General features: G+C 41.1%; 5 protein-coding genes across 10 annotated transcripts in view; 1 reads left to right on the forward strand and 4 right to left on the reverse strand.

Moving 5' to 3' along the window:
• ahcyl2b (adenosylhomocysteinase like 2b) overlaps positions 1-3,058 on the reverse strand; it is a 43,557-nt gene extending 40,499 nt beyond the window's left edge. Inside the window, exon 1 of the mRNA XM_023402058.2 lies at positions 2,666-3,058. Coding sequence (XP_023257826.1) covers positions 2,666-3,001 — 336 coding nt within the window. The 5' untranslated portion in view covers positions 3,002-3,058. The remainder of the gene's footprint in view (positions 1-2,665) is intronic.
• A 764-nt stretch (positions 3,059-3,822) lies between these two features.
• tmem209 (transmembrane protein 209) lies at positions 3,823-10,458 on the reverse strand. The gene is made up of 15 exons (XM_023402032.2): positions 10,393-10,458; positions 9,878-10,039; positions 9,680-9,738; positions 9,300-9,431; positions 8,954-9,183; positions 8,667-8,871; positions 8,267-8,442; positions 8,077-8,148; positions 7,890-7,986; positions 7,557-7,682; positions 6,850-6,947; positions 5,727-5,841; positions 5,510-5,607; positions 4,836-4,909; positions 3,823-4,731 (listed from the first exon to the last, which is right to left on the reverse strand). The coding sequence occupies exons 2-15, from the start codon at positions 10,015-10,017 to the stop codon at positions 4,677-4,679; spliced, it is 1,677 nt and encodes a 558-aa protein (XP_023257800.1). The 5' UTR covers positions 10,018-10,039; positions 10,393-10,458; the 3' UTR covers positions 3,823-4,676.
• A 986-nt stretch (positions 10,459-11,444) lies between these two features.
• On the reverse strand, positions 11,445-17,677 carry prdm4 (PR domain containing 4). 5 transcript variants are annotated; one of them, XM_023402085.2, is made up of 12 exons: positions 17,509-17,677; positions 17,102-17,165; positions 16,806-16,921; positions 16,239-16,427; positions 15,245-16,012; positions 14,904-15,053; positions 14,319-14,437; positions 14,138-14,223; positions 13,824-13,951; positions 13,147-13,719; positions 12,648-12,816; positions 11,445-12,488 (listed from the first exon to the last, which is right to left on the reverse strand). In XM_023402085.2, exons 3-12 carry the CDS (start codon positions 16,918-16,920, stop codon positions 12,131-12,133), a joined length of 2,655 nt encoding a protein of 884 aa, XP_023257853.1. In that variant the 5' UTR covers position 16,921; positions 17,102-17,165; positions 17,509-17,677; the 3' UTR covers positions 11,445-12,130. The 5 variants fall into 5 exon arrangements, with proteins under 5 accessions (XP_023257853.1, XP_023257850.1, XP_087029005.1 ...); XM_023402082.2 differs by having other exon boundaries at positions 17,498-17,677; XM_087172879.1 differs by lacking the exon at positions 17,509-17,677 and adding an exon at positions 17,425-17,500.
• A 570-nt stretch (positions 17,678-18,247) lies between these two features.
• On the forward strand, positions 18,248-19,655 carry LOC111651999 (achaete-scute homolog 4-like). Its single transcript, XM_023402081.2, has 2 exons — positions 18,248-18,369; positions 18,481-19,655. Exon 2 carries the CDS (start codon positions 18,485-18,487, stop codon positions 19,028-19,030), a length of 546 nt encoding a protein of 181 aa, XP_023257849.1. The 5' UTR covers positions 18,248-18,369; positions 18,481-18,484; the 3' UTR covers positions 19,031-19,655.
• A 3,066-nt stretch (positions 19,656-22,721) lies between these two features.
• The window catches only part of LOC111651996 (suppressor APC domain-containing protein 1), a 15,998-nt gene continuing 14,352 nt past the window's right edge, over positions 22,722-24,367 (reverse strand). For both annotated transcript variants that reach the window (XM_023402077.2, XM_023402076.2), the window contains 3 exons: positions 23,906-24,076; positions 23,220-23,375; positions 22,722-22,940 (listed from right to left, as the gene is read on the reverse strand). In XM_023402077.2, the coding sequence (XP_023257845.1) occupies positions 22,851-22,940; positions 23,220-23,375; positions 23,906-24,076 (417 nt within the window). In that variant the 3' untranslated portion in view covers positions 22,722-22,850. The remainder of the gene's footprint in view (positions 22,941-23,219; positions 23,376-23,905; positions 24,077-24,367) is intronic.

Below are 24,367 nucleotides of genomic sequence, written 5' to 3' on the forward strand. Positions count from 1 at the left end.
AGCCATCCATCCAGTCAGTCAGTCAGTCAGTCAGTCAGTCAGTCAGTCAGTCAGTCAGTCAGTCAACACTGCTGCATGTGTATTTGCATCATCAGTCCCACTGCTTCACTTACCCTTTATTGCACCAGGCAAGCAGAATTCAGCAGATGCTCAAGGCCAGGCAGTAGTCGTATATCTATAATGCAGTGTGCCATAATCTATAAATAGGCTGCAGGCAACATTCTGTCCAAGTGGCTATAGTGGTTGATCAGACAGGTGCAGTGACAACTGAGTATTTACATTATTTACATTAATATAGCAGATGAATCTCTGCTCCAATGTATGTAGAGTGTCTATTATGCAATTATTGGCCTCTGATTATATAAATAAAATTATTATATAAACTGATTATATTAAATTGCAGTCTCTTTACATTACCATGATCTCTTTAAATGGAAATGGATTTAAAAAATGATGAAAGCCCTGATCTGATTAGATAATCAGTGAGTACACTGGCCTACAGCCTCTACAAAGTTTAATCACAAGCTTTATTTGTTTAAAGACAACTGGCCTTAAAGAATCATAAAATGCAGTTCTAAAAACAACTCTGATGACATAACATACATAAAGGAACATTTGACAATAAAATTTTTGTCACCACCAAGAAACTTTTTTTTTTTTTTTTTTTATTTCATGAGAAATTAAAATGACTGATTGTGATATTTTCACTAGAGTAGAGAATTTTAGAAATGAACTGTCTGTACCATGGTCTTGTATGTGAACTTGGTCTCCTCAATAATCCAGATGTGGCTGTTGCTGTCTGGTAGGTCAGGCTTGGGGCTGGCCCCCACATGTGGTTCACCCTGTGGATGTAGTGCTTCCAGCAGCTGGTTGACTTCCATGTGCCTGCGTGCTGTGACAGCCTGAGGTACATAAAGCCATCTGCTCTGTGCTGCTGTCGGTGTGCAGTCCATGCTCACACTGTACTATCCAGCTATTCCCCTCTGGGTTTTTTACTGGGGTTTCCTTAGGGGTTGTCTAACCGGATAGGATCATTGTCTGAGCGGAATCGACAATGTGGGTGTTGAGTGTATCCCACCCAACTTGTTCTGTATCCAAGTTTCACCCTTTTCTAAGGCTGAGACCTTCCCTACCTTTTGCCTTTCCATCTCAATGGTTTGTTGTGAAAACACACTACACTAGTACTTTGCAATGACATCAAAGGCGGAGCACAAACTGACCCACATACAATTAAACCCATCTTGAAACCAAAACTTTCAGCAGTTAGTTTGTTAGGAACATGTGCCTGGAGGAAGTCAATGAACCAGAGAATCAACTGCTGAATCTGACCACAACTGATAAAGTGCACTACAGTGACCACAGGCTATAAATCACTGTCAACTCTTAATAATAACTGGGATCAGAAGAATAAAGCTGGCAGCCTCCTCAAAGGATTTCTTATCAAAACTGCTCTTTCCTTGAACATTGCCCTTAATATCCATTTCTGTCCTAATCAAGACTTTGCCAGTCGCAGAAAGATAAGATGCATTTAGGGCACTAACACAGCGAGGCAGTTTTGGGATCCTTCCTTGCCAAGAAAAAGACAAGCTAAGTCAATCTGACCTCTGAATTAAGCCACAAAGGCAGGAACTCCCTTCACTGAAGTATCAATCCATGGTGCTCCAAAGGCTAAATCAAGCTTGAGAAAACTAGGTGATGAGTGCCCCAGGGTCACGGATTATTGACTAGTGTTATGTCTGAGTTAGATCACACTTTGGATGACACTGCATCAGTCAGACTAAACTTACCACTGCTTGTATTTTAAGCAGTGAACCGTAAATAACCTGTATATACTAACCTGCGGAGGTCAAGCAAGAGGCAAAGATCACCTGACCTACCTGGCAGATGAAATGAGGCAAAGCAGGTTGTCAACTAAGCACACACATCAGCATTTCTGCAGGATTAAGTTGGTTATATAGCTACCTAATATGTTTATACAGGAAGCTCTTGCTGAAAACCACATATATCATTTGCTAGCACTGTGCTGCAATAAGGTACCACGTGTCCCAAGACTGGAAGTGACTGAATTGTTTTTTTTTTTTTTTGCTGTTGACCAAGCAAAAATGGCCAACATTAAGGCAAGTTAGCAAACAGTCAAGACAGCAACTTATGCTTTAATTGTGTGACTGTGTTTAATTTAACAGAGTGTTGTCCGGTGTTAATATTATTTTACTTTGTTGCACAAGATCATGGCAAGTCAAACATCCAGAAATCCAGGTGAAATACGTGTTAACTATGGTAAGGGAATAGCTAAGTCTTTTCAATCTTGAACACACAATGTCCACAAAACATGTGACAACAGTTGGATACTCGTATCCAGCTAACATGACTGAGTCCATGTCCTGAAGATTTGGCTATGTCAGCCTAAATTAAATGAGTACACCTTTCTTTTAAATAGGTGTTTAGCCCTTATTACACCTTTCACAGTGTTATTAGCACCGAAGACCATTATTTAAAGCGTCCACTGAAACAACTGAATCAGCTTTGGGACCAGCTAGCCTGTTAGCATCGTCACACAATGCCAGCTTTTCCAGGGAGCTTTCATTGCGGCGAGGTGCTTAGTGGTGGTCAAGTAACAGCGAGGATATAGACGAGTGCTTATGGAAAAAAATGTTGTCTCTCTCACCTTTTTCATCCGCGGAGCCTCGGCGACGGTACCGTCACGGTTGACAAAAGCCTCTCCGCCGTTCTGCTGAGGGTCCGACCGCTTCATAGCCGACGCCTGCGGCATCTTCGCGGTGTTCGGGGTGAGCAAGCCCAGGCTGCCTTCCCCGGCTTTCGCGGAGGGCTCCGCTGTAGGGGACACAGCGGCAGAGGAACCGGCCTCGTGCGGGTCGTTCCTGCCGAGACTCTTGCCGTCCGACGTCGGTGTCATTGGAGATGCAGCCGGTAAGTCTTTGCCGGTGGGGACGTCTTTGAGTTCGACCTCTGCCATTTTCGCTGCCACAACCTGGACTGACATCGCTGCAGTTTCACAAAGTCCTTTTTCCACCACAGATAGCGAGTCGAGCGGATGTGAGCGGAGGAGCGACGGTGGCCAAAATGCATTGTGGTCCTCGTAGTTCCTCTAAGCATCTCTTCCCCCTCCCTCATTGGCCACCTTCAGTACCAACAATGGACACACGACTGACATTTGAACAGGGTTAATTAGAATGGGGGGAAAAAATAAAACCTCTAACATATGCATTTTCATTTTTCTGAAAAATATTCATAATCGACACTTTGACTACATTACCCAGTTGGTAAAACTGCACTGTGAAATGTATTATGGGAAATGAAGTTAGTAATAAAAAAGGACAAGACTAAACTACAAAACAAACGCGAGTTATGCCAGATAATGCTGTTCACACAGCAATCACGTTTCCAATTTCTACATGGTCTTCTAAAACCACACACTGAAATGTTCATTACTATATCCTTAATCTCACATATCCAAATTTAAAACAACAGGATGCATTTAAATCACTTCATTATGAAGTGCATGCGACTACATCATGAATCCCCCAGCAAAACTGTTTATCCTCAACCGATGTGTTGACATAAAATTATTTTTATAACACTTGAAATTGTCAGTCAGTATTGTTCCTCAACCTCAAGTCGTTCGCTGGACGTGGCTGCACAAGATACTGCATCTGCGTTCATGCGGTGGATATGCAGTATGTCATTAGAGAAAATGGGACCAGGAGTAAGGTCAAATTGTTAAAAACATATGAACTATATTGCCACCAAGTGGATGCCTATGATAGTTTAAAAAAAAAAAAAAGGACATGAACAAGCTTCAACTGTTTTTATATCTAAATTTTATTTTTGCATCTCAGGTGACATTTGTAAAATAGCATTATTGAAAACAAGCAAACATGTAGAAAGTTTGAAATTTAATGAATGGCTGGATTAAGGGAGGATAAATGGCATTCAGAACTCTTGTAGAAGACATTATATCCTGAGAAAAGACTTTGGTGATTCAAAGGCTTTTCATTTGTTCTCCATTACATATTCAAAGAATTAACAGTGTATGTATGTGCAGCACTGCAGCCTAGTAGTATGGAAAAGTTTTTAACTACAGAATACTCCAATATTTCTCTTATTTGAGTATTGCTGCTTTTTGCACTGTTTTTTTGCAGATAAATTCAAGCACATGCCAGGAGTATCCCTATTTCTGCAGACATTCATTCTACAACAGAACAGGAAAAAAAAGAAAAATAAACTGTATACAAACTGATACTGATGCTGAAGAAACACGTCAAGTCCACACATACTGTATTTACATTCAAGCTGAATGGGTCTGTGAGATATATTATTTACAAGGCTGCCATGCTGGTACATTCTCAAAATACAAAAATCAACAAATCAAACACTGTTAAAAAATACAGCTCTGCATTAGATCGTAAGCACATTGTGGTGTCAACAGAAATGTTTTCTTAAAATGTCAATGAAAATACAGCATGTTGCCAATTTGTAGACTAAAACCGGCAAAATGTCCAAAAATGTGCATTTATTGTAAATTTCAAAGTCTCATATGCTCCTTAAAGAGCAGTATTTAATTTCAGGAGATATTCCAACCAGCGTAGACAGCATCGAGGAGAAAAAAAAAAAAAACATCCACGTGTAGCTTTTTGTTGTTTGAAAATTACAACACATTAGTCTTCAAATATCCACAGGATGTTCACACCAGAGAGGCCAAGATTTACTCTCCTGGAGAAAATATGAGAAGCAATTTAATTATAAATATCATATGTGCTAATGATTATTTTTGGCTAGTTGGCCATTCATATGATTTTAGTTGTGGAAGTACTCACCCCAGCATCCCTGACTCCTTGGTCTTAATGACATAAAGAAACATGAGGATCGTGTGGAACAGGTTGTTCCTGCCCTGTAATAGAAATCAAGATGGGTTCGTGTCACTGCCGTCAAAGTGTTGTCGTAGAGCAAGACATCCTGTGTTGAATGAGAATTCTGTTTCTAAAGGAGCTTGCAGTTTCATACTACATGTGGGGATAACTGAATTTGAACTTCTAATGGAGAGAGATAATGAAGCTAACAATTTAATATAATTGTCTGAACAGAAATACTGACAAGCTTACATAAGACTCTTAAACAGATTTGTCAAATGTTTTATGTGTTGCTGGAAAAAGCTGTACTGTACAGTAATGTCTTAATAACTTTACTGTTGGAAATCTGAGCTACGATGCTCTCCCTGTTATTTTTTCATGTCCCCTGTATTTATTATTTAGTATCTTATAAGCATTTGGCAAATTCACTCCTTTTCATTTAAATTGATTTAATCTTATGTTGAATTTAGTTTCACCTCAGGGAGACGTATAAATAGCACAACTTAGACGATACAAAATAAGAGAAGAAGCTGGTAAGGGCAAAAGAGCTTTTTTATAAGAGACTGAAAAAAACTGAAAAAAAAAACCAAAAAAAATTATTTTTGAAAAAGAGTGACAACACTGAGGGTTTCGGCTGTCACCTTGGGTAGACTGTAGATGTGTCCCTGGTAGATGAGCTGGTAGTGAGGGGGGGTGGTGCTGCTTTGGTGGATGCAGAAGAGGTTCTCCTTGGTTACATCTGTGACAAAGAAGAAAAGTGTAATGAAAAGAAAGTAGATGCAATGTTTCAAAAATGATAAGCATCAGTGGAAATGACAAGCCTTTTATCATTCTTCCTTCCTGTGTATGTGTATTTACCAGGTTTGTCTGGGGTGTGGCTGAAGTGCTGCGCTGTGAAAGTCTTCCCATCTGGGTACTTTGGGTGTGGGGGAAGTCTGGAGTCCAAGTATGTGCAAAACATATGCATGAGGATCTGAGGAAATTGACAAAGACAGTGACCTGACTATTTGGTCTTCAAGTATACACCAGGTATTTGGAAGCATTTGGTATTTGGCTGCTGATCCCAAACTGATGAGGAAAGCCACCTAGACTGTTAGTGAAAAATGCCTGCAGCACTCTACACCTGCAGTCAAAACCCAAAACAACCACGGCCAGTTTCATAGCCTAAAGGTCTGTAAATGGAAACAACTGCATGTATTCATGAAGCGAAACAAGCCATTATGTTGACTAATCCTAACCTATAGAGCCTGTTTTACTGATACTTGTATTAGCATCTGTTTTACCCCCAGTCCTTGTAACTTTGTGGACAAGAAAAATAAAAGCCTATTTGATGACAAGAATGTAAATACTGTTGCAATTGAAATATGAAAATATAAATAGGATAAATTACATTTCATATTCCTAAATCTTTTATAGAAAAAGAACCTCAAATAGACCCTAAAGGAATCCAACATTTTGAAAAATGAGCCTCATTCTGTGCATTCAATACAGTGACACTGACACCTCCAGGAAAATACATTAAAGAGCAATTAATCAATTAGCTGATCACAAGAAAATTTGATAATTGATTAATCAATTAAGTAATTTCTTAAGCAAAAATGTCAAAATTTCACTGCTTTCTGTTACTCAGATGTGAATATTTTTTTGGTTTTCTTAGCATCTTCTAATAGTAAATGGAATATTTGGGGGTTTTGGATGGGAGGTCGGACATAAAAGGCATTTGAAGACATCACATTGAACTCTTGTAACTTGTGGTGTGAATGTTTCAAAATATGCTGGTATATTACAGGCAAAAAAATGTATCAAGAAAATAATCTGTAGATCGAGTGATAACGAAAATGAACGTTAGTTGCTGCACAAACAAGATAACCAGATCAAACTTGGATTTGAAACAGTGCAATGACAGTTTTTACATGGTTGCACAACTAGCTGTGTGTGTGTGTGTGTGTGTGTGTGTGTGTGTGTGTGTCTGTGGACTCACAGCACAATCAGTGGGGAGGTCTGTGTCCCATTTCCTGTTCTTCAGATCACCACCCCTGTTCCAGCGGAAGGAGCTCATGCAGCCGCTGTGAGCCAACTCTGATTGAACACAACACAGAAAACACATGAAACACACATATACAGTCTACACCGTACGTAACACAAAGTGCCAGGTCTGCGCTTTAATTTCAATAGGTTTACATTACTATAGAAAGAAACAGTGTGGGAGATAGAACCCTTTAGTTTCAATTATGGAATAAAAATGAAGACTGCTTCAAGGGGTTTACCTTGTGGTACAGCAGAGGGCACCTAAAATTTACTATAAGCTTGACCTATTGTATGTCCTGTTGACCTAACTAAGCTTATCAATAAAAATGGAAGAGGACTGATAGGATTATCACGACACCAAAGCATCTGAGAAGGAATGATGAAAAAGGTCTGAAAAAACAAAATGCGTTATCGTCATGACTCATAATCCTCGATCATACAGGAGTTTTTTTTAGATGTTTCACAAAAACATTTGCCAATGGGAAGCACTACATTTTATATTTTCGAACATTCCTCTTGCAAATAGTCACGCATTCCAGTGAGCTATTTTTCACACACGCACACACACACACTAGATACTTGCGTACATGCCATCTAATAAGTAGTAGGGACTTAATGCACATATCAACACAATTAATTGGTCTTTAAAGTTGGACCTACCTTTCATGCGGTCCACTAGATATTCCTGGTTGGGTGTGATGTCCAGGTATTGGACAATAGAGTTCATGGTGGGGATGGATGAGGCTTTCATCACCGCTGCCTGCTTTAGGCTGCTTATACTGGCCTCTGGTGGAGGAAAGGGGGAAAACTAGTCTAAAGTTTCTAAATAAGAAAAATACTACATCTTGAAATTGCAGTAATGACTACTGCGTAAATTTGACACTGATTTCCTTCTTTGGTCCTGTATAACTGGCACTTCCCTTTCTATCTGAACATATCAGCAGTTTGAAATACTAGATTTGCCAAGATTCATGTTCTCTGTAGATGGTTTACCTCCTATCTGGAGTTCAGGGCAGCCCATCCTCCTGAGCTGGCTGTTGACCGAGTCTATTTCCCTGACCAGGGGGACCAAGATGGTGTCACTTATCCACTGCAAAATAAACAATTATTGAAAATAATTTTGAAACATTTTCAAAAGTTTCCTCATTATGTAGTCCTGTAAATATATTGGAACACTCACATTCCTAAGCTTGGCTGTCCAGGTATCGATACGGTCCACTACAGGGCGACTGGTTGTGATTCTGGCCCACACCTGCAAAACAGGAAGGGAAAAAGATATGATGTCACGCTAAGCATATACTCCCCCTCTGACACCAGCAGATTTATACACACCAAACAATAATTTTTTTATTAGGTCATAATTCACAGACCTCCTCTGCAGCCTGTTTGGAACCCAGGTCCGTCTCGTCCTTGTGAGCAGACGGAGCTTGAGAGCGGCAGGCTGGCTGGTACAGGAATTTTCTCAAGCTCTGAGCATAATCCCCCACAGAGCGGTTGTAGTTCCAAAATGTTGGACTGTGGCTCGGAGACACAGACTCTGGACTCCCTACAAAGGGCATCGGCTTATCACTTTGTCTGACAGGTTTCATTCTATTACACTATACATCCACATGTGGAAAAATTTACTTAATCTTTAAATCATCTAAAAGAAATGACTGGCTGCAGCATCTAACAACAATTTCTTGGTCTACATCTGCCTTCATACCAGTGACTCTGGGTAAGTTGGTTAGTTGCTAGCAGTGGAGTTCCTACAAAACTGATGTATTGTACCCAGTTGGCTGCGGTGACTCTTCTCCTCCTCCGTGCGGAGGAACCTCTCCAGGCTTTTCAGATCCTCCATGTAGTCCTCCTTGCTTCCTGGGGAGTTAAACACTGAGGGTGAAGTGCGGTATCGAGCCCTTAAGCTGGAGCCTTCTGCTGGCCCAATGCTGCTGGGGTAGGGAGAGGAACCAGGGGAGGGACTATAGTTCAACACCTGAGACAGGAATAATACAACATGTTATTAAAATATACTTAAGCTTTTCCTACACATTATATCAGTGCTGTGATGAACATACCTTTCCAAAAGCCACTGAGGGGGAAAAGGGCCCCCCTGCACTGTTTGGGGTGGATGGGTTACTGAGAGGAGGGCTGTAACCTGGTACACAGCTGGGGGAGAACTTGGGGCTGGTGGTTGCTGGTCGAGAGGGGCTGAAACTCAGCACGCTCTGGCCCTGCAGGGGAGATGACTGGGCTGGAGCTGGGGTCTCCTTTTTCTCTGGCTTCTGGGGCGGAGAGGCCTGAATACCTGCAAAGGGACAGACAACGACAGTACTTAATTAGCGTATTTAAATACATGTAATAATGATGAATCAAAATGAGAGAAAAAATTAAAAGTCTGAAGGAAAAGAAAAACAGCCTCACTTGTGTTCCTCAGCCCCAGGAGGAGATGCTGCTCGGGGGATACAGCAATGGTGGATGGAGCCATGGTGTATTTGAAATATTTCCAGAAGTCAAAAAGAGCATTGAGGCTAAAGAGAGAAGCTAGCACCAGTTCTGAGAAGGAGGAAAGAAAAGAGGGCACAGGGTCTTCTGTGACAAAGTATAAATACTTGGATGTATTTAAACTCTATTGTTTAAATTAAGATGAATCTGAAAATAAATTTAGGCCTGATTACATAAGAGTGTACTCTTTATAGTTATTCATGCTTTTGTGTTGTTACAACTTTTACTTTAATACATTTCATGACTTAATAACATCAGCAGACATCCTTAGAATAAATTAAAGTGTAGTGGGTCCTCACCAATGTACCAGATAGGCCAGTAGGTGATGTTATAGTATCGGCTCAGCAATTTCCCTGACCTAACAGAAAAGTAAAGAGACACAGATATCATCACACTTTGCACTGGAAGCAGAGAGATGGGAGATGGAGGGACAGAAAGTCAGTGCTACATTACAAACGACTGTTTATGTTTGCATTACTGAACTTGGAACAACTTACATTTCAGTGTAAATCATGCCAGCTAGGGACACGTTGAGCACAGCCCAGGCGAGGACCACCTGTCGAGCCTGCTCCTCTCTCCTCATCCTCAACGCACTGTCTATCATACTGGGCATCCCCTCCTTTGGTGGGGTCAACATGATTTTATCACACTGTTTCAGGCTAAGACGAGTAGCAGAGAACAAAATTGAGACAAAATGCTACATCTACGAACAAATTCAACGAACTTCTCTAACATATAGCGCTACTATTCTTTAGCTCAACATGAAGTAAGACTGTGAGGCATGACAACTGTACTTGACTTACGACTACTGGTATGGCACGGGTAGCTGAGCTCCTTGCTAAACGGTTAGCTAAAATTAGCTAGCTAACAAATAAACAGTATGGAATTTGCGGAGCGAACGAATCAGTTACATTTCCATTAATGATATATAACAAATAATACATTATTTTAGCCTAAGTAGGACATAAGCAGAGTACAAATAGAAGGCATAAGAAACATAGACAATTCCTACCACGCTAAAGTGAATGACAACTGCGGCGCTGCATAATTTGTATTTAACAGGAAGCTACAGTATCTACTTCCGTTAGCAGTAAATGCTAGGTTGTAATGTTAAAGCCCTAATTCTCTTTTAAATACATACCATAAAAAATAAATATATAAATAAATTGAGCATACCCATTATATGATAAAATATTGCAGATATTATTATATTATTATCATAACAATTCCAACAATTATACAGTTGGTCAGTGGGAGAAAGTAAGTAAATATATTTACTGAAGTACTTTTATTTAAGCACAATTTCTTGGTACCCGTACTTTACTTTGGTATTTTCATTTTATAATATTTTATATATATCTGACAGCTTTATTTAAGTATATAGATAGGACATACATTACATACATAACATTTTTGGCTTTTAACCCTACACAAAAATAAATAAAACGTTTGCAGCTAGGACCCTTTACATTTCTTATGTGAATAGTATAAGTTAAGTTTGTAAATTTAGTCTATTGTTAGCAGATTTACCAATTTCCCCCCTTAATTTACGATGGTTTAATTTAAATAACTTTTTGAGGCCAAACAAGTTAAAATGATCCAATATTTCACAAACCCCCCCAAAGACACAAATTTGTACAACACACCTGTTTTCATATTTGTTTTTCTCATTTTATCCTCAGATGATCTTATCTCATTTTATTTGGTGATCCTTTGGACTAAGCTTACAAAAATGAATTTAAACTTAGTAACTAGTTACGACTCACCCCCTACAATAGTGAAATGCTAAATGCTTAAACCACTCACAATCTCATGTCATACATAATTTATGTATCACTCACATGAGACACTAAGTGAAGTGTGACATTCACATGGCCATGTGGGGGCGCTATCTCCCTGTTTTGTAATTACACATATGGTTTTACTGATTGGTGATCATGTGTTGAATATAAAGGAGAATGGGTCAGCTATGATCATCATGTAGAGACAAAAAATTCAAAGTTATGAAGAAAAATTGTAAGTTATACTTTAACTCTATCATGACTATCAATCAACAACATAAAAGAGCTGTAAATGTTCATTTATTAAATCATTATGCAAAAGATAGGATGGAGCTATAACATTATTTTAACATTTAATCACCGTTCACACAATGAGGACTATGACAATACTGCCCAGATTCCTGTTTTCAAGGGGCTCACTTCCATTCACACAGACAATTTAAATAAAAAAATCCTGCTATTCATAAATAAGGAGTAAAAGCACAGGCATTTAGCAGTTACATATGATCAGGACTACAATGCAAAAATATGGCATGATAAATTTTAATTGACATTAATGTGCAACTACAAATGAATGTCAAACATTCACTCTGTGTTATTGAATGAGGAAGATCAGATTAAGGAATAACAATGAATGAACGATAGCTTATATGAATGTCATCAACCTATAATATTGCACAGGCCTGAGTTAAATGAAAAAAGAGAGAATAGCTTTGTACAAATACAGTCAGATCTTTACCAGCTGGCTTTATCAAATACAAAAATTATTTTAGCAGCAGTGTTATGCTTGTGAGAAACTGAAGGAAAACATTTCTAATTATGAAAAATGTGGCAATTAAAATTAACTGATAATTTAAAATGATACAGTTCAAATTTGTTGTAATGATATTTGGCAAAAACTAGAGGTAAACATCAGTATTGTGGTAAAAGTAAATAAATAAACAAGACATCTCAACAGGCACAGTGGTGTCAATGGGGGGGTGACAGGGACTTTTCAGAGTTATATCCTCCAACATCTAAACCACAGTCTTCATTATTGGCTGAGTCAACCAGTCTCTCTCCTCCTCCTCTTCCTCCCCTGCTGCCATCCTCATCCTCCTCCTCCTCCTCTTCCTCATCGACATCCTGCTCCTTACGGGCCGCTCTTACCGTCTTGGGCCCTTTGCATATCTTGAGGTGACGGGTGAGGTGGTATTTGGTGAGGAAAGCTTTGTGGCATTTCTCGCAGACAAAGTCTCTGCGGCCCTCGTGAGAGTTCATGTGCTTCTTCAGGTGGTTGGTCTTGAGGAAGTGTTTGTTGCACTTTGGGCACTGTATCCGGCGCTCACTGTGGTGGGAAAGGGCAAGAATAAGAAGAGGAAACATCAGTTCTCAGAGACAATACAGTCAATACAACAATCAGCCCAAGCCATAAGTCTGGTGACTTGAAAAATATATTTTTCTTAAATAGCAGATTTATCTAGAATACAATAAGTAAGCTACATACTGCGTGTGAGAGAACATGTGCTGCTTCAGGTCATGTTTCCTGATGAACGCCCGGTCGCAGAGGTCACATTTCAGCTTCTCTGCACCGGTGTGGATGAGCATATGTGATGCCACATGGGATTTCTGTGTGAAGGACTTTTCACAAACCGTGCATCTATAGTTCTTCTGACCTGTGAGTTGGAAAAGGAGTTTCAGAGGTTTAACAAAAGCAAAATTTGGGTATCACAGGGAAATACAATTTTTCAATGCACAGATATGCGAATGGTATCGATCTTCTCATCTAAACTCTCTGCCACAAAGTGAAAAAACATATTTCCAAAAATGTTTAACTATTCTTTTCAAACAAGTCTCGTTGACAAGTTTTTATATGTGTCTTTTTTACATGGTTTGTAGGGAAGACACAGGCAAAACTGCGGGGTTCATATGACAGCTGAAAGACAGATGCTGCCAAAATCAAAACTCCAGACTACTGTTTACACTTCCGTTATCCCTGTGCGTACCTGTGTGAATCTTGAGGTGCATCCTGAGGTTACTGGGATCGCTGAAAGCCTTACTGCAGTATTCGCACTTGTGAGGTTTCATCCCCACGTGTCCCATGAAGTGCACGTTGAGCTTAGTGGATGTGATGAAAGCTCGTGAACACATGCTGCACTTGAATTTCTTCTCCCGCACATGGCCCTGACCTTTCGCTCTGGAGGTAACGTTATTAGAGTTTCTATTATTGCTGCCGCCGCTGTTGTCATTGTTCGTTTGTCCTGCGGCATGGGCGTGGCAGGGCCATGGCGAAGAGGAGGAGCTTGAGGTCCCATTGGTCATCTTTTCTTCCTGGTGAGAGTGTTGCTGTTGCTGTTGCTGTGGTTGTTGCTCTTGTTGCGGTGGCTGCTGCTGCTGCTGCGGTTGTTGCTGCTGCTGTTGTTGCTGAGAGTGGTCCTGCTGTGACGGGCTGTGGCTGTGTGGAGGTTGGTTATGGCTGTGGTTGCTGTTATGGCTGCTTAGATGAGACTTGAGCTCAGAGAAGGAGGAGCACTCTTTGCCACACTGGCAGATCTGGCCCTCAGGCACCTGAGGAACACCTGTGGAGACATAAAAGTTGGTGGAAACGGTCAAGTTATGGATTACCATGTAAGAAGTGATGTGAGGGTTCCTTAAAATCACAGCTACTCATCTGTCATCTCACCCATCATCCTGCAGTAGTCTCTGCTATAATAAAAGAGCAGCTCCTGGTCTGGGTGGATTTCTGTGGTTGTACAGAAGAACAGTTTCCCATTGGCAGGGTACGCCACCAGGTTCTGCTCCTCACGAGTCCTAAATATACACAACACACAAAGAACTGTTTATTAACTGGGCAAGCAATAATTGTTTGGACAGGAAACTTAAATTACACTTTTTTTTTTTTTTCTTTTTTTGCTCTAAACAATGTGAACTGTTGTCAGCAATCTTTCACTGTGGCAGCTGCTTTTATGCAAGCACTGCTGCTACTCTGTGTCATACCTTGCCTTGCGGACAAACATCATCCAGTTGCATTCGTTCTCATCCGTTGTCACGATGTAGAACTCCAGCACGTTGTTGTGATACATCTGCGACAGAGAAAATGGCTCATCATCCTCGTTTACGTAGCGTGGTTTTGCGCTGACCACAAAAATCACGGTCCAACTAAAGCCTCTGTACTAACCTTCCACAGTTGAGGCGCATCCTTTTCCGGCCAATCAGACAGATCGACGTTGCTACAGTGCTGGCCAACCATTGGTCCAAAGCAGGTCCTCGGAGGAATGACATCTCGTGCAAAAACTCCTACAGTAAGCACATTTTGCCAGCAATTTAATTGATGGTCTACCAAGTTGTTCTTTCCATGAGGCATCTTGATAAATCCTAAATGCCTTTACGTTGTTAAAACCCTTACACAGTGTCCCAAAAAGTTTGTGTGTGTAAAAGCTTGTGTGAGCCTTAAAAATGATTTTATTCTGTTCTATTAATGATACAGGAATGAAAATGTTTTGAAATTGAATGCTTTTTGCCTCTACACAAGTTGCAAGATTATACTCATTTTAAAATTCCAGCTAAGGATTAAATCCAGAGCGGCCTCACCAAGATTAACAGACATTTTGATTGACGGAACAAAAAACAGACTAATAGTCAGATATGGCAGCCATGTTCTCTCTTAAAAACAGACATGATATCAGTCGACAGAGTAATGACTCAGCTCTATCCTGCTCTAACTGCCACAGAAACCCTTGTTTAAGGGAGTTTATTCTCTTACCAAGTGGTTCATCGGCCACTGAGATGCGCAGGCACAGTGGACGTGGCAGAGAGAGGCGAGCTCGGCTTTGGATGGGCGTGTCAGGGATGAAGGTGACTGGGCCATGCTCTGGGCAGTCTGAGGTATATGAGCGCTCACACAGTGTGCACCCTAGTAGACACAACACCAGCACAAAACTTTTTCACAGGTGAGTTATTTGAGTCACTGCCCTTTAACAATCATGTTCATTTCACTTCAATTCTATGACCGCTTATGACTGCTGAATAAAAGTATTTCCCAAAGATTTATTCACTGGTATATTCATTTATTAAACATCCAAAGGAACTAAAATACAGACTCACAGATGGTGTAGGCAGTGACCATGTTCTCCTTGTTGGAGGTAGAATCCTCAAGTTGCAAGGTGGAGTTCACCAGCACCAGGTTGTTTTCTGGCCCCAGTGACACCTCTGCAGTGATGGGGGACACATTTACTGCCTCCAGCCCCATCCCAGAGTGTCCATGGAGAGGCACCGGCTCCAACTGGCCCTGACTGGCCATCGAGCCAGTGAGCACCACACTGACGACTCCTGAGTTAAGCTCCCCATTCGAGTGGAGCTGCTCCCCGAGTCCTCCTGCTCCTCCCCCAGCATTTCCAACTCGACCCCCCATATGATCTTGCTCCATCACCACTGGTAGTTCGAGCACAGGGGGCCCGTGGAGGGGCAACACCCCACCGGATGAGTCCACACCAGTCAGGCCCTCATGCGACTGAGGCTGCCTTCCACCACCAAGCTGCTGCTGGGTGTCAGACACCGCCACCACCCCGACTCCATCCATGGTGGCCAGCTCCTCTCCCATCCTGTCAGGGGACATGGGGCTGCTAACACGTGACTCCATGGCCAATCCTGTAGAGTCCAGTTCATGAGCACCTGTCTGGTGGAGGTCTCCCTGTCCACTGACTTGTCTGGAGTCCATGGGCACCAGGCCCTGCTCCAGTGGGCCTCCAGGGCCACTGTAGGGGTCCAGACCTGAGGGATTGTTGCTGGTCACAGACAGGGTCCCATCCATGTTAAGGCTGCTGGGATGAATGTATTGAGGTGGTGGACGGTCTGCCAGATAAGACAGGATACCTGTAGAATGAAGAGAGACGAAGTGTGATTTTTAATGTACTGAGAAGCGTGCATAAATGTTTCATTAACCAAAATAATTTCAGCCGAAAGAGAAACAGGAGGAAGGCTACCCTTCACACACAGCAAGATGACTTAAACAAGCGTCCAAACTATAAGAATCCAACCAACTGCTTTGAGAATTTCAACAGAAATTACTGATATATCTCACACACAGACAGTGCCTCACCTGGCAGTATGTGTCGGAAGTAGCTGCTCTCCAGGTGGGGGTATGGAGGAGGTGGCAAAGAGTAGTTCCTCTCCGGTAAGCCGCACATCACTCCTCTGTCACTCAGTGGACCCATGGGGAGCATCAGCGAGAGAGCAGAAGGGAGGGAGCCCAGGGAAGGACCCAGGCTGGGGATGGCCACCGGCATGCCTAAACCATAATTCAAATGAACAGATGAATGAGGGCTGGGGACTAGTGTGCAGAATACAATGTAGTGAAAAATATAATGCATTGGTTAAAGGGATAGCCCTTTGTTCATTTAGCCAAGAAGCACAACACATTACACATATTAAAGCCCAGTCATCATCTATAATGCAGTAGTTAAGGGTTCAGTTTTTCTATGATTTTGGCAGGTGGGAAAGAAAGTTTACAACACAATCGAAACACACTGCCATGACCATAATCTGCATAGGTAAGTCACTGAATAAGTAATGCTGAGTCTTTTCACACTCAGTTAGGATAAATAAAGTCTTTTAGTTTAATGCGTTTCCCAGTCTGAGCCAGCAAGCCTGGGGATGCCTTCCATACCTGGGGTGGGGATGGGGTTGTGTGTGGGTGAGGTGGGCAGACCCAGGTGGCTGGCACTCACTGAGGGCACACTGAGCTGATCCATGCCCACAGGACTCAGGTTCATGTCATTCATCCTGGGGAAACAGCATCATCACATAACAACGTTGTGTTTTATGTTTGCAGTTATAAGAAGTGAACTTTGGCTCTGATATCTTGGGACCGATACAGGAGATTATTGTCAACATTGTACAGAGGAAATTGTGAATATTCAGTATTTAACATAAAGCAAATAGACACTGGCCACATTAGCTTACCTGAATTCAACAACTGTCCATCAGTATCCGTGTCCTGTCGAAAGGTGCTTTTCTATTTCTCTCCCTGTTAAATACAAGTCCTGGTATGAAACAACTTCAGGCATCCTTTATGCGTATTAGAGAACTCTTATTCAACAGCCAAAAATGATAGTTAACTAGATATTTAAAAGGACTGGTTTGCAACTAGGTAGCGAAACATTGACCAGTTTGTCACACTGCTAGCGTTAGCCTTGCTAACTTACGTCTCCATACATCGTCAAAACAGACAATAGTCAAGAGTTTTGAGGTTTGAGCTTGGCAGAAGTTAATGTATTCCTGCTCACATGCGGAGGTGTAGCTTCACAGCAAAAAAACAGGTTATTCGGGAGGGAAGATGCCTTAAAAATAACAACATACCAGCACAATACCTCCATGAAAGGGGCCATGACAGCATACCGCTCCGCTCCACTGCGCATGCGCGGTGGCATGTGAGTATTTAGGCTGATCACAGGTCAGTTCTTATGTGCTCCACGGTCCAAACTGCTCTCTTCACTGGGGCCCAGGTTATATGGGCTGTTAGGAATTACTTTACCATATCTTTGAAGTGTAAGACATAAAAATGAATATAAAGATGAATTTGATTAAGAATGTGAGCGATGAAAAAAAAAAGTAAAAAGTGATATTTAAGGAAATATAAAGCTATTTTTACCATCTATTAGTGATAGCCTATAGTGAAAAATATAATGTGAAATGTGAAACAATATGACGCAACTGCTTCTGAAGGGAGACACAAATGACAGGTGGCTTTACAGTTGAATAAAAGAAAGCTCAGCAATTGATCATTTGCATGTGTGATTTGTGTTTACCTTGAATGATCATTCACAGCATGAAGCACAGTTTAAATAAACTGATCTACTGATATGGGATCGAATGGGTTATCCCGAGATTGTCTCACAATCTGTCCTTGTGCATATTCTTCCATGGTTTATTAGCATCAGTTAAGCCAGTTATTACAGGCACGTTTCATGTTGAGAACCGCTTCATGGTCTCGACGGAAGGAAGAAAACGTTACGTAAACAGTTTTATCTTTATGAGAAAAAGTTTCATGCCTACATCCCCGCCCCGGATCACACCCACCCTGACGTTAGCCTCAAACCCCCACAAACAAGCTGTCACTGATTATGTCCTGATCGAAGACAGTCGACTTTTAAAAGGTCACAGTCATATCTAACATTAAAGTGGCGACTCTTTCACAACGCACGAGATGACTGCGAGGCGACTCTGACAGGGTGAGTATACATTTTTGTAGGTTATTTGGTGCAGAATCATTTGCATATTTTACTGCTTCCTAACTGTTTAATATAAAATTGTCTCCCTTTGGATTTTCTTTTTCTTTTTAGAAATATGTCTTATCACAACAAGGAGTTGATGGAGCATATTCCATATGTCCCTCCGCTGGCTCTCCACGGCATCTCCATGGACAAGACTGGAGCGCACTACAAAGATGCGCTTCGACTCGGACTGCCCTTCCACCTAGACGCTGCGTACCTCGACCCTGTGCACGGCCACATGCTACCCTACAGACGGCTATCCTATTTCCCCTTTCACGGATCTCTCGGTGTGTGTGATTATTCCTTCGAGCCCGCGTTCATCCGGAAAAGGAACGAGAGGGAGCGACACCGTGTGCGCTGCGTAAACGAGGGTTACGCGCGCCTCAGAGAGCACCTGCCGCAGGAGTTTGAGGACAAACGGCTCAGCAAAGTGGAGACTCTGCGGGCGGCTATTGACTACATCAAACACCTGCAGAGCCTGCTGGACTTGAACGTGTCCGGGATGGAGATGTCGCTTGGAGATGCGCGCAACCGTGCGCCGCTGCCTCAGAGGACAGAGTGCAACAGTGACGGAGAATCCAAAACTGGCCTCAGCGACGGCGGGGAAATTGTTTACTAGCTCTCTCTCACTCTCTCTCGTTCTCTGTATGACATGCTGCATATGAATTACGCAACACTTAGTTATAATTAAGTGTAATTAAAAGTACAAACTGAATGAAAAAAACCAAGAAGAACAGTGAAAACAACCACAAGTTTTTACAGTAAAGATGTGACATGAAACTCCCAGTCCGTACATTGAGCACGAACAGTTTGTTTACATGTGGGGAGGCAGGAAAAACTGTTTTTTCCAGGTGGACATTAGAGGCAAAAACAATAATACTTGATCAATATTTGGAATTTCATTCTTGACCTTCAGAAATAATATGTTAAATATCATTTGAATTAAGTTTAAAGTTGAGATAACTAATGTTGCTGATTTGGTGATTGTGGGCCTCATGAAGGTCATCAACAAGGTGACCAACACGTTATTTCCGTGAACAATGTTTGATTGTGTGTGATGCTGAGGTTTTTTCCTTTACATCCACATAAACAGGCTGTAGTCAAAATGTGTCAGGGGTAATTGTATTCTCTGCAGGGAAACCTCACCTCATCATGAATACTGAAAGTGAATTCAGTGTACAAAGCCATTGTTTTGGGGAAATTGTTATTTTTTTGTATTGTATTAAAATCTTGTGAGCTTATAATTATCTACAATTATTGACTCTGTTTCAATGCAAATGAACAGTGGAAAGGCTTTTCAACACTACAAAATACAACTTAAATATTTCAGATTCACATATATGTGCAGATCACCACATGTGACATGTTCGCAAAAACAACATAAATAACATAAATAAATCAAAAAGAAATATTTGTAATGATTGAATCTACCCCTTTAAAGTGGACTGATTACTCTCTTAGATCCCCACTGGTCCTAATGTGACACGTAGAGTCATATGCATGTGCTTCATTAACACCAAATGAGCGAGCGACTCGAGTTCATAGTGTTCGTCTTAACTTTTCTAATCCACCTACACATTATAATGTTGCACTATTGCTGTAAAATCAGACAACCCACTGCAATGAACAGAATACGATCTTGGATAATGCTACAGTTTCTATCTGTGCCACAGAGGCCTTTTCCTTTTTGACTAGCAGGAGCAGCATGGGTGTGTGTAGTAACATTAGTAATTCAGATCCAGATCTACCCAAATGTAATGCAGCCATTTTTGTCAAATCATTAATTACTGCTATGTCTCTTCTATGAGCAAGACGTCATGTTATGGGAGTGAACATTACATTACGGTAATCCAGGCTTGACCGGTTTCCAAAGCACAGAAATTGAAATCTCAAACCACAAGTGTCTCCTCATAAGAAAGTTTCTCTCCTTGTTTTCAGCTACCTGAGTGCTCTTCAAAGACCACCTGCTCACTGTACTATCTCAGGGTCCCCAGGAAGTTTTTTTCTCCTAATAGCTTGAGGAATGCATTTATCAGGGAGCCCTCAGCCTCGTGAGAGGAGCCCCTCGAAAACACCTAATTTCCATCCAATTTGTGTGTTTATGCTTCCCACCTCCGCTGACCTGCACGGAAACCGCTGACATTTTCTGATTTACTGTAATACCAAAACCACAAATTAGGAAAAAAATTAAATAAATAAACATGATATTGTATACAAGCAAAAGGGATGTGGAGAGACCGGCAGAGTGCTGCTCAAGTGAACCGTGGTAGTATGGAGGAATGGCATTGACAAGCATGAAGGCATGACAAACCCTCAGCAAGAGGTGTTTGGCTGTGCAGTTTGTGAATTAGACCCAATAATTAGCCAAGTGCTGGTACCCTGGGCTTGATGGTTCAGTGGCACTGAAGATAGGGAACATGAAGCTACTTAAATGAAAGCCTCTGCCTTAATGGATGTTTTCTTTTCTGATGCACACAGGCTGATTCTAATCAGACTCCTGCTCAGATTCCTTGCAGGCATCGCTCTACTTTACTGGAAGAGTTGTTGCTAATGCATGCATGCGATTTAATATAGAAGACAGAAGAAGAAGAAAGGTTTATAACTTTGGAGAATTGTTGCAATCTAATTCTAATTTATCTCTGGAATTACCTCACATGTGTTAAACCCTCCAGCACTATCAGCTTCGTGAATCTGTCACAACGTTTGCTGCAGGAAAACTGCACAAAACCTTGTCGTCTTCAACACAACAACAGATACAACAAAGTGCCCTCATACTGCACACTGTCTTCTCTCCGTTCTGTTTACCTTCTTCCATAATGACTGCAAGTTTCTGGCCAGGCACTGAAGTTAAGGCTAACAACAACATCTCCAATCAGACACAGGGCCGCCATGGGTCCCAGAGTAAACACACACTCGGGGACAATTACAGCACAATCACTTTGTATGAATGGTCACACAAAACAAGGTCCTGATTAAGGATACAAAGCATGAAAAATGAAAACAGGTCAAAAATAAAAAAGTGGAACAATCGAGCAAAATGGAGTAAAGATTGGTTTAAAAGTGGAACTATAAAACCTGTAACACGGAGAACACCTCTGCGGGTGTCAGACACATATTTGGGTTCTATATTAAGCCTGCGAACGGTGTCTACTGTGTGCAAGGCTACCTATTTGTGCAGTGCAGGAGAGAGAAAAATTCCTGCTATACATGCACGATGACTGGGCAAGATAAAGTTTATCAGATGAAGTAAGATCAGTGCGGGACCACCGGGAAAGGTTGCTACTACGTGTCGAGACAGAGAGCCCTCATGCAGAGGAGGAAACGGAAGAACCGGTTGTTACAGGACCCCGGGATGCTGGGCTTTCCTCTGTTTGCTGCAGAAAAGCTTAAACACTGGAGTCTCACGATAAAAGCAAACTTCATTTAACTGCATTAATGCCACAATGTTTATCACCATATACACAGTTTGGGATTTAACTGATTTTTTTCAGCATAGCCAGACACCATGTAATAGTGATTTTAATATACGGCATGTTGATGACAGTGTTGCATGTGCATAGCAATACCACATCATAAAAGTAAATGACCTGTATTAAAATTTTTACTTAAGGAAAAGTACATAATTATTGCCAACTAAATGTATATTAAGTATCAACAGCAACTCATTACACAGAAGGGCCCCATTAAGTGTTTGAAGGTATTACTGGATCATTATTGTTGATGCATCAACATATTAATAGTACTTTAATTTCAAGGTGGCGCTAATTCTAACTGCTTTATACACATTTTGGTAGATTAATATATATAAACAAATATCATATTTAATAAACGGATGATATATTTTGTATGTAAGCTTTTAATTTGAAAAGTAACTACAGCTGTGAAAAAAGTAAAAAGTATATTTCCCCATGGACTTTTGTACAATAAAAGTATAAAGTAGCATAAAAAGGGAAATTACTCAAGTAAAAATACCTCAAATACCTTGAGTAAATGTACTTAGTTACTTTACACCAACTAAAGTATTTATCTAATATCTTCTAAACCATGGGCCTCCTTCATATATTAAACCACTAGTGTAGAAACTGTTTACAATTTTAGCCTCTTGGTAATGTAACATATCCCAATAATTATGAGTTCTAATTATTAGATTAAGTTAATTAATGGTGTAAAATGACAGCAGGGCTTGGGTTTGACAAAGTCATTTGTGACTCATGACACCAATAGTCATTATGTCAGTCAAGGTATTCATCAGTGACAGCCCTTCACAAACACTGGTTCACAGAACAGGAAAAACATAGACACACGTAATGCATCATTAACTGTAATTTATTCACTTAAATACATATTTACAAGTAGTTAGAAAGTGATCAACTGTGTGACAATGAAACGTAAGTTTGTAGGGCAGGACGTGTGTATTTATGTGATTGTGTAGCTGGTGGTCAGTAGGCCTGCAGTTCATCAAGCTGCTCAAGGAGAGCATGTCTCTCCAGCTCTAACATGGAGATCTGACGATTTTTGTTACTCACCTCCTGTCAAAGACAGAAAGACAAACCAAGATATTCATGTGCCATATCACACGCACACACAAACAGACCAATCAGTTGAAGCAAAAGTACAAAAACATGCAAAAACATGCACTCTTATATAACTTTGATAACAGAAATGAATACAAAATAGGAATTTCTGTATCTTGAGGCCTTTAAAGTTGTGTATGAACCCGTAAAATGCAGTTTAAATTCAGTTTATATCAATTTACTTGACCTTCTTGACCATTAGAAACTATTAAATACCTGTTCTGTTATCCTTACCTGAGTCAGTACTGAGTTGTGCCACCGGAGGTCGCTGTCTGCCACTGTTTCGGGCAGAGAGGGGTTGCTGCTGCTCATGACATTGGGCTCGGTCATCACTGAGCCCAGAGAGCCGTTTACCCTCTGGATACGAGACCTGAGGAGGCAGGGCCGAGCCTGGGGAGAGACAAGAGTCAGAAACAAGCTTTTTTTTATCTAGAGGTATCCGTGAGAAGATGATATTCACATGCTGCTTTTTACAAGGATGAGGAATTAGAATTTCTAATTGTAGGTTATTTTTTTTTATTATGTTCACATCCATTTCTAGATGTAGTGACAAAACAAAATCTGTATGCTGCTCATCCAATCTAACTTTATGGCTTTGTCTCAGGTAACCAATTGTCCAATTAGTCTCAAAGATGACTCCTGATGACGCCCTCTGGGTTCTCTTACGATGTCATATTAAACACAGCAGTTGAAGAGCTTTGATTTAGTCTTTTTTAATCACCTCTTGTGTTTCTAGTGATCAACTTTCCCAGAATAGCTTTCAGTGGGTGTATGGTGAAGTGAGTAGAAATGCTAAAGCTCACTCACCAATCAGTTTGTGGATAGTGAGGGATCTCTATATTTATAGACCAAACTGGAACACACAGGGCGCTAAGGTCAGTAAAGTCAATGAGGCTCTAATCCTCAGCAATGTTCTCTACCTCAGCTGCACCTCCCTGACAGGAGCCAGACCCACTTTTGGTCTCGATGTCATCCTGTCGGATGCGGTTTTCCTCCAGCCGCTGGAGGTACCAGAGGCGAGTGTTCTCCAGAATCTCCATACCACACCATAGAGCATCCTTCTCCCTCTCCAGATCCTTCAGACGCTTAATCTGAAACAGGAGGAGCACAGTTAGATCAGGTATGAAAACATTACATTTTGCCCTGTAACCTGCAAACCCCACTTTTGGATAATTACAAAAATAATTGAAAAACTGTTAGGGTGGTTTCCTGTCATATTTCTACTCTCTAACAGAGCCCAAAAAAATGCCCAAAACTCCCTGAAAAATAACCAGAAATGTTAAGATTGATGATATACCCAGTTTCATTAGGAACGTGTATGTTTACATGTGTATTTTGATGGCATAAAGTACACATGTATTTTGTGTATGTGTGTGTGTGTA

Source organism: Seriola lalandi, unplaced genomic scaffold (assembly GCF_002814215.2).
Source record: "Seriola lalandi dorsalis isolate HSWRI2012SDOR001 ecotype SW California unplaced genomic scaffold, Sedor1 jcf7180002053896, whole genome shotgun sequence".
NCBI lineage: Eukaryota > Metazoa > Chordata > Actinopteri > Carangiformes > Carangidae > Seriola > Seriola lalandi.

Bases quoted from the DNA above. Each gene is read 5' to 3' on its own strand.
- tmem209 (XM_023402032.2), bottom strand. From the start codon at position 10,017: ATGTTGACCCCACCAAAGGAGGGGATGCCCAGTATGATAGACAGTGCG. The intron at 7,987-8,076 runs GTGAGTGTTCCA...TTTATTTTGCAG, and splicing joins GGACAGCCAAGCTTAGGAAT to TGGATAAGTGACACCATCTT. The intron at 6,948-7,556 runs GTAGGTCCAACT...GTGTTCAATCAG, and splicing joins TCTAGTGGACCGCATGAAAG to AGTTGGCTCACAGCGGCTGC.
- prdm4 (XM_023402085.2), bottom strand. From the start codon at position 16,920: ATGAATGACATGAACCTGAGTCCTGTGGGCATGGATCAGCTCAGTGTG. The intron at 14,224-14,318 runs GTTAGTACAGAG...TCTCTGTCGCAG, and splicing joins ATGCGCCTCAACTGTGGAAG to ATGTATCACAACAACGTGCT. The intron at 13,952-14,137 runs GTATGACACAGA...GTGTATATTTAG, and splicing joins ATGTTTGTCCGCAAGGCAAG to GACTCGTGAGGAGCAGAACC.
- LOC111651999 (XM_023402081.2), top strand. From the start codon at position 18,485: ATGTCTTATCACAACAAGGAGTTGATGGAGCATATTCCATATGTCCCT.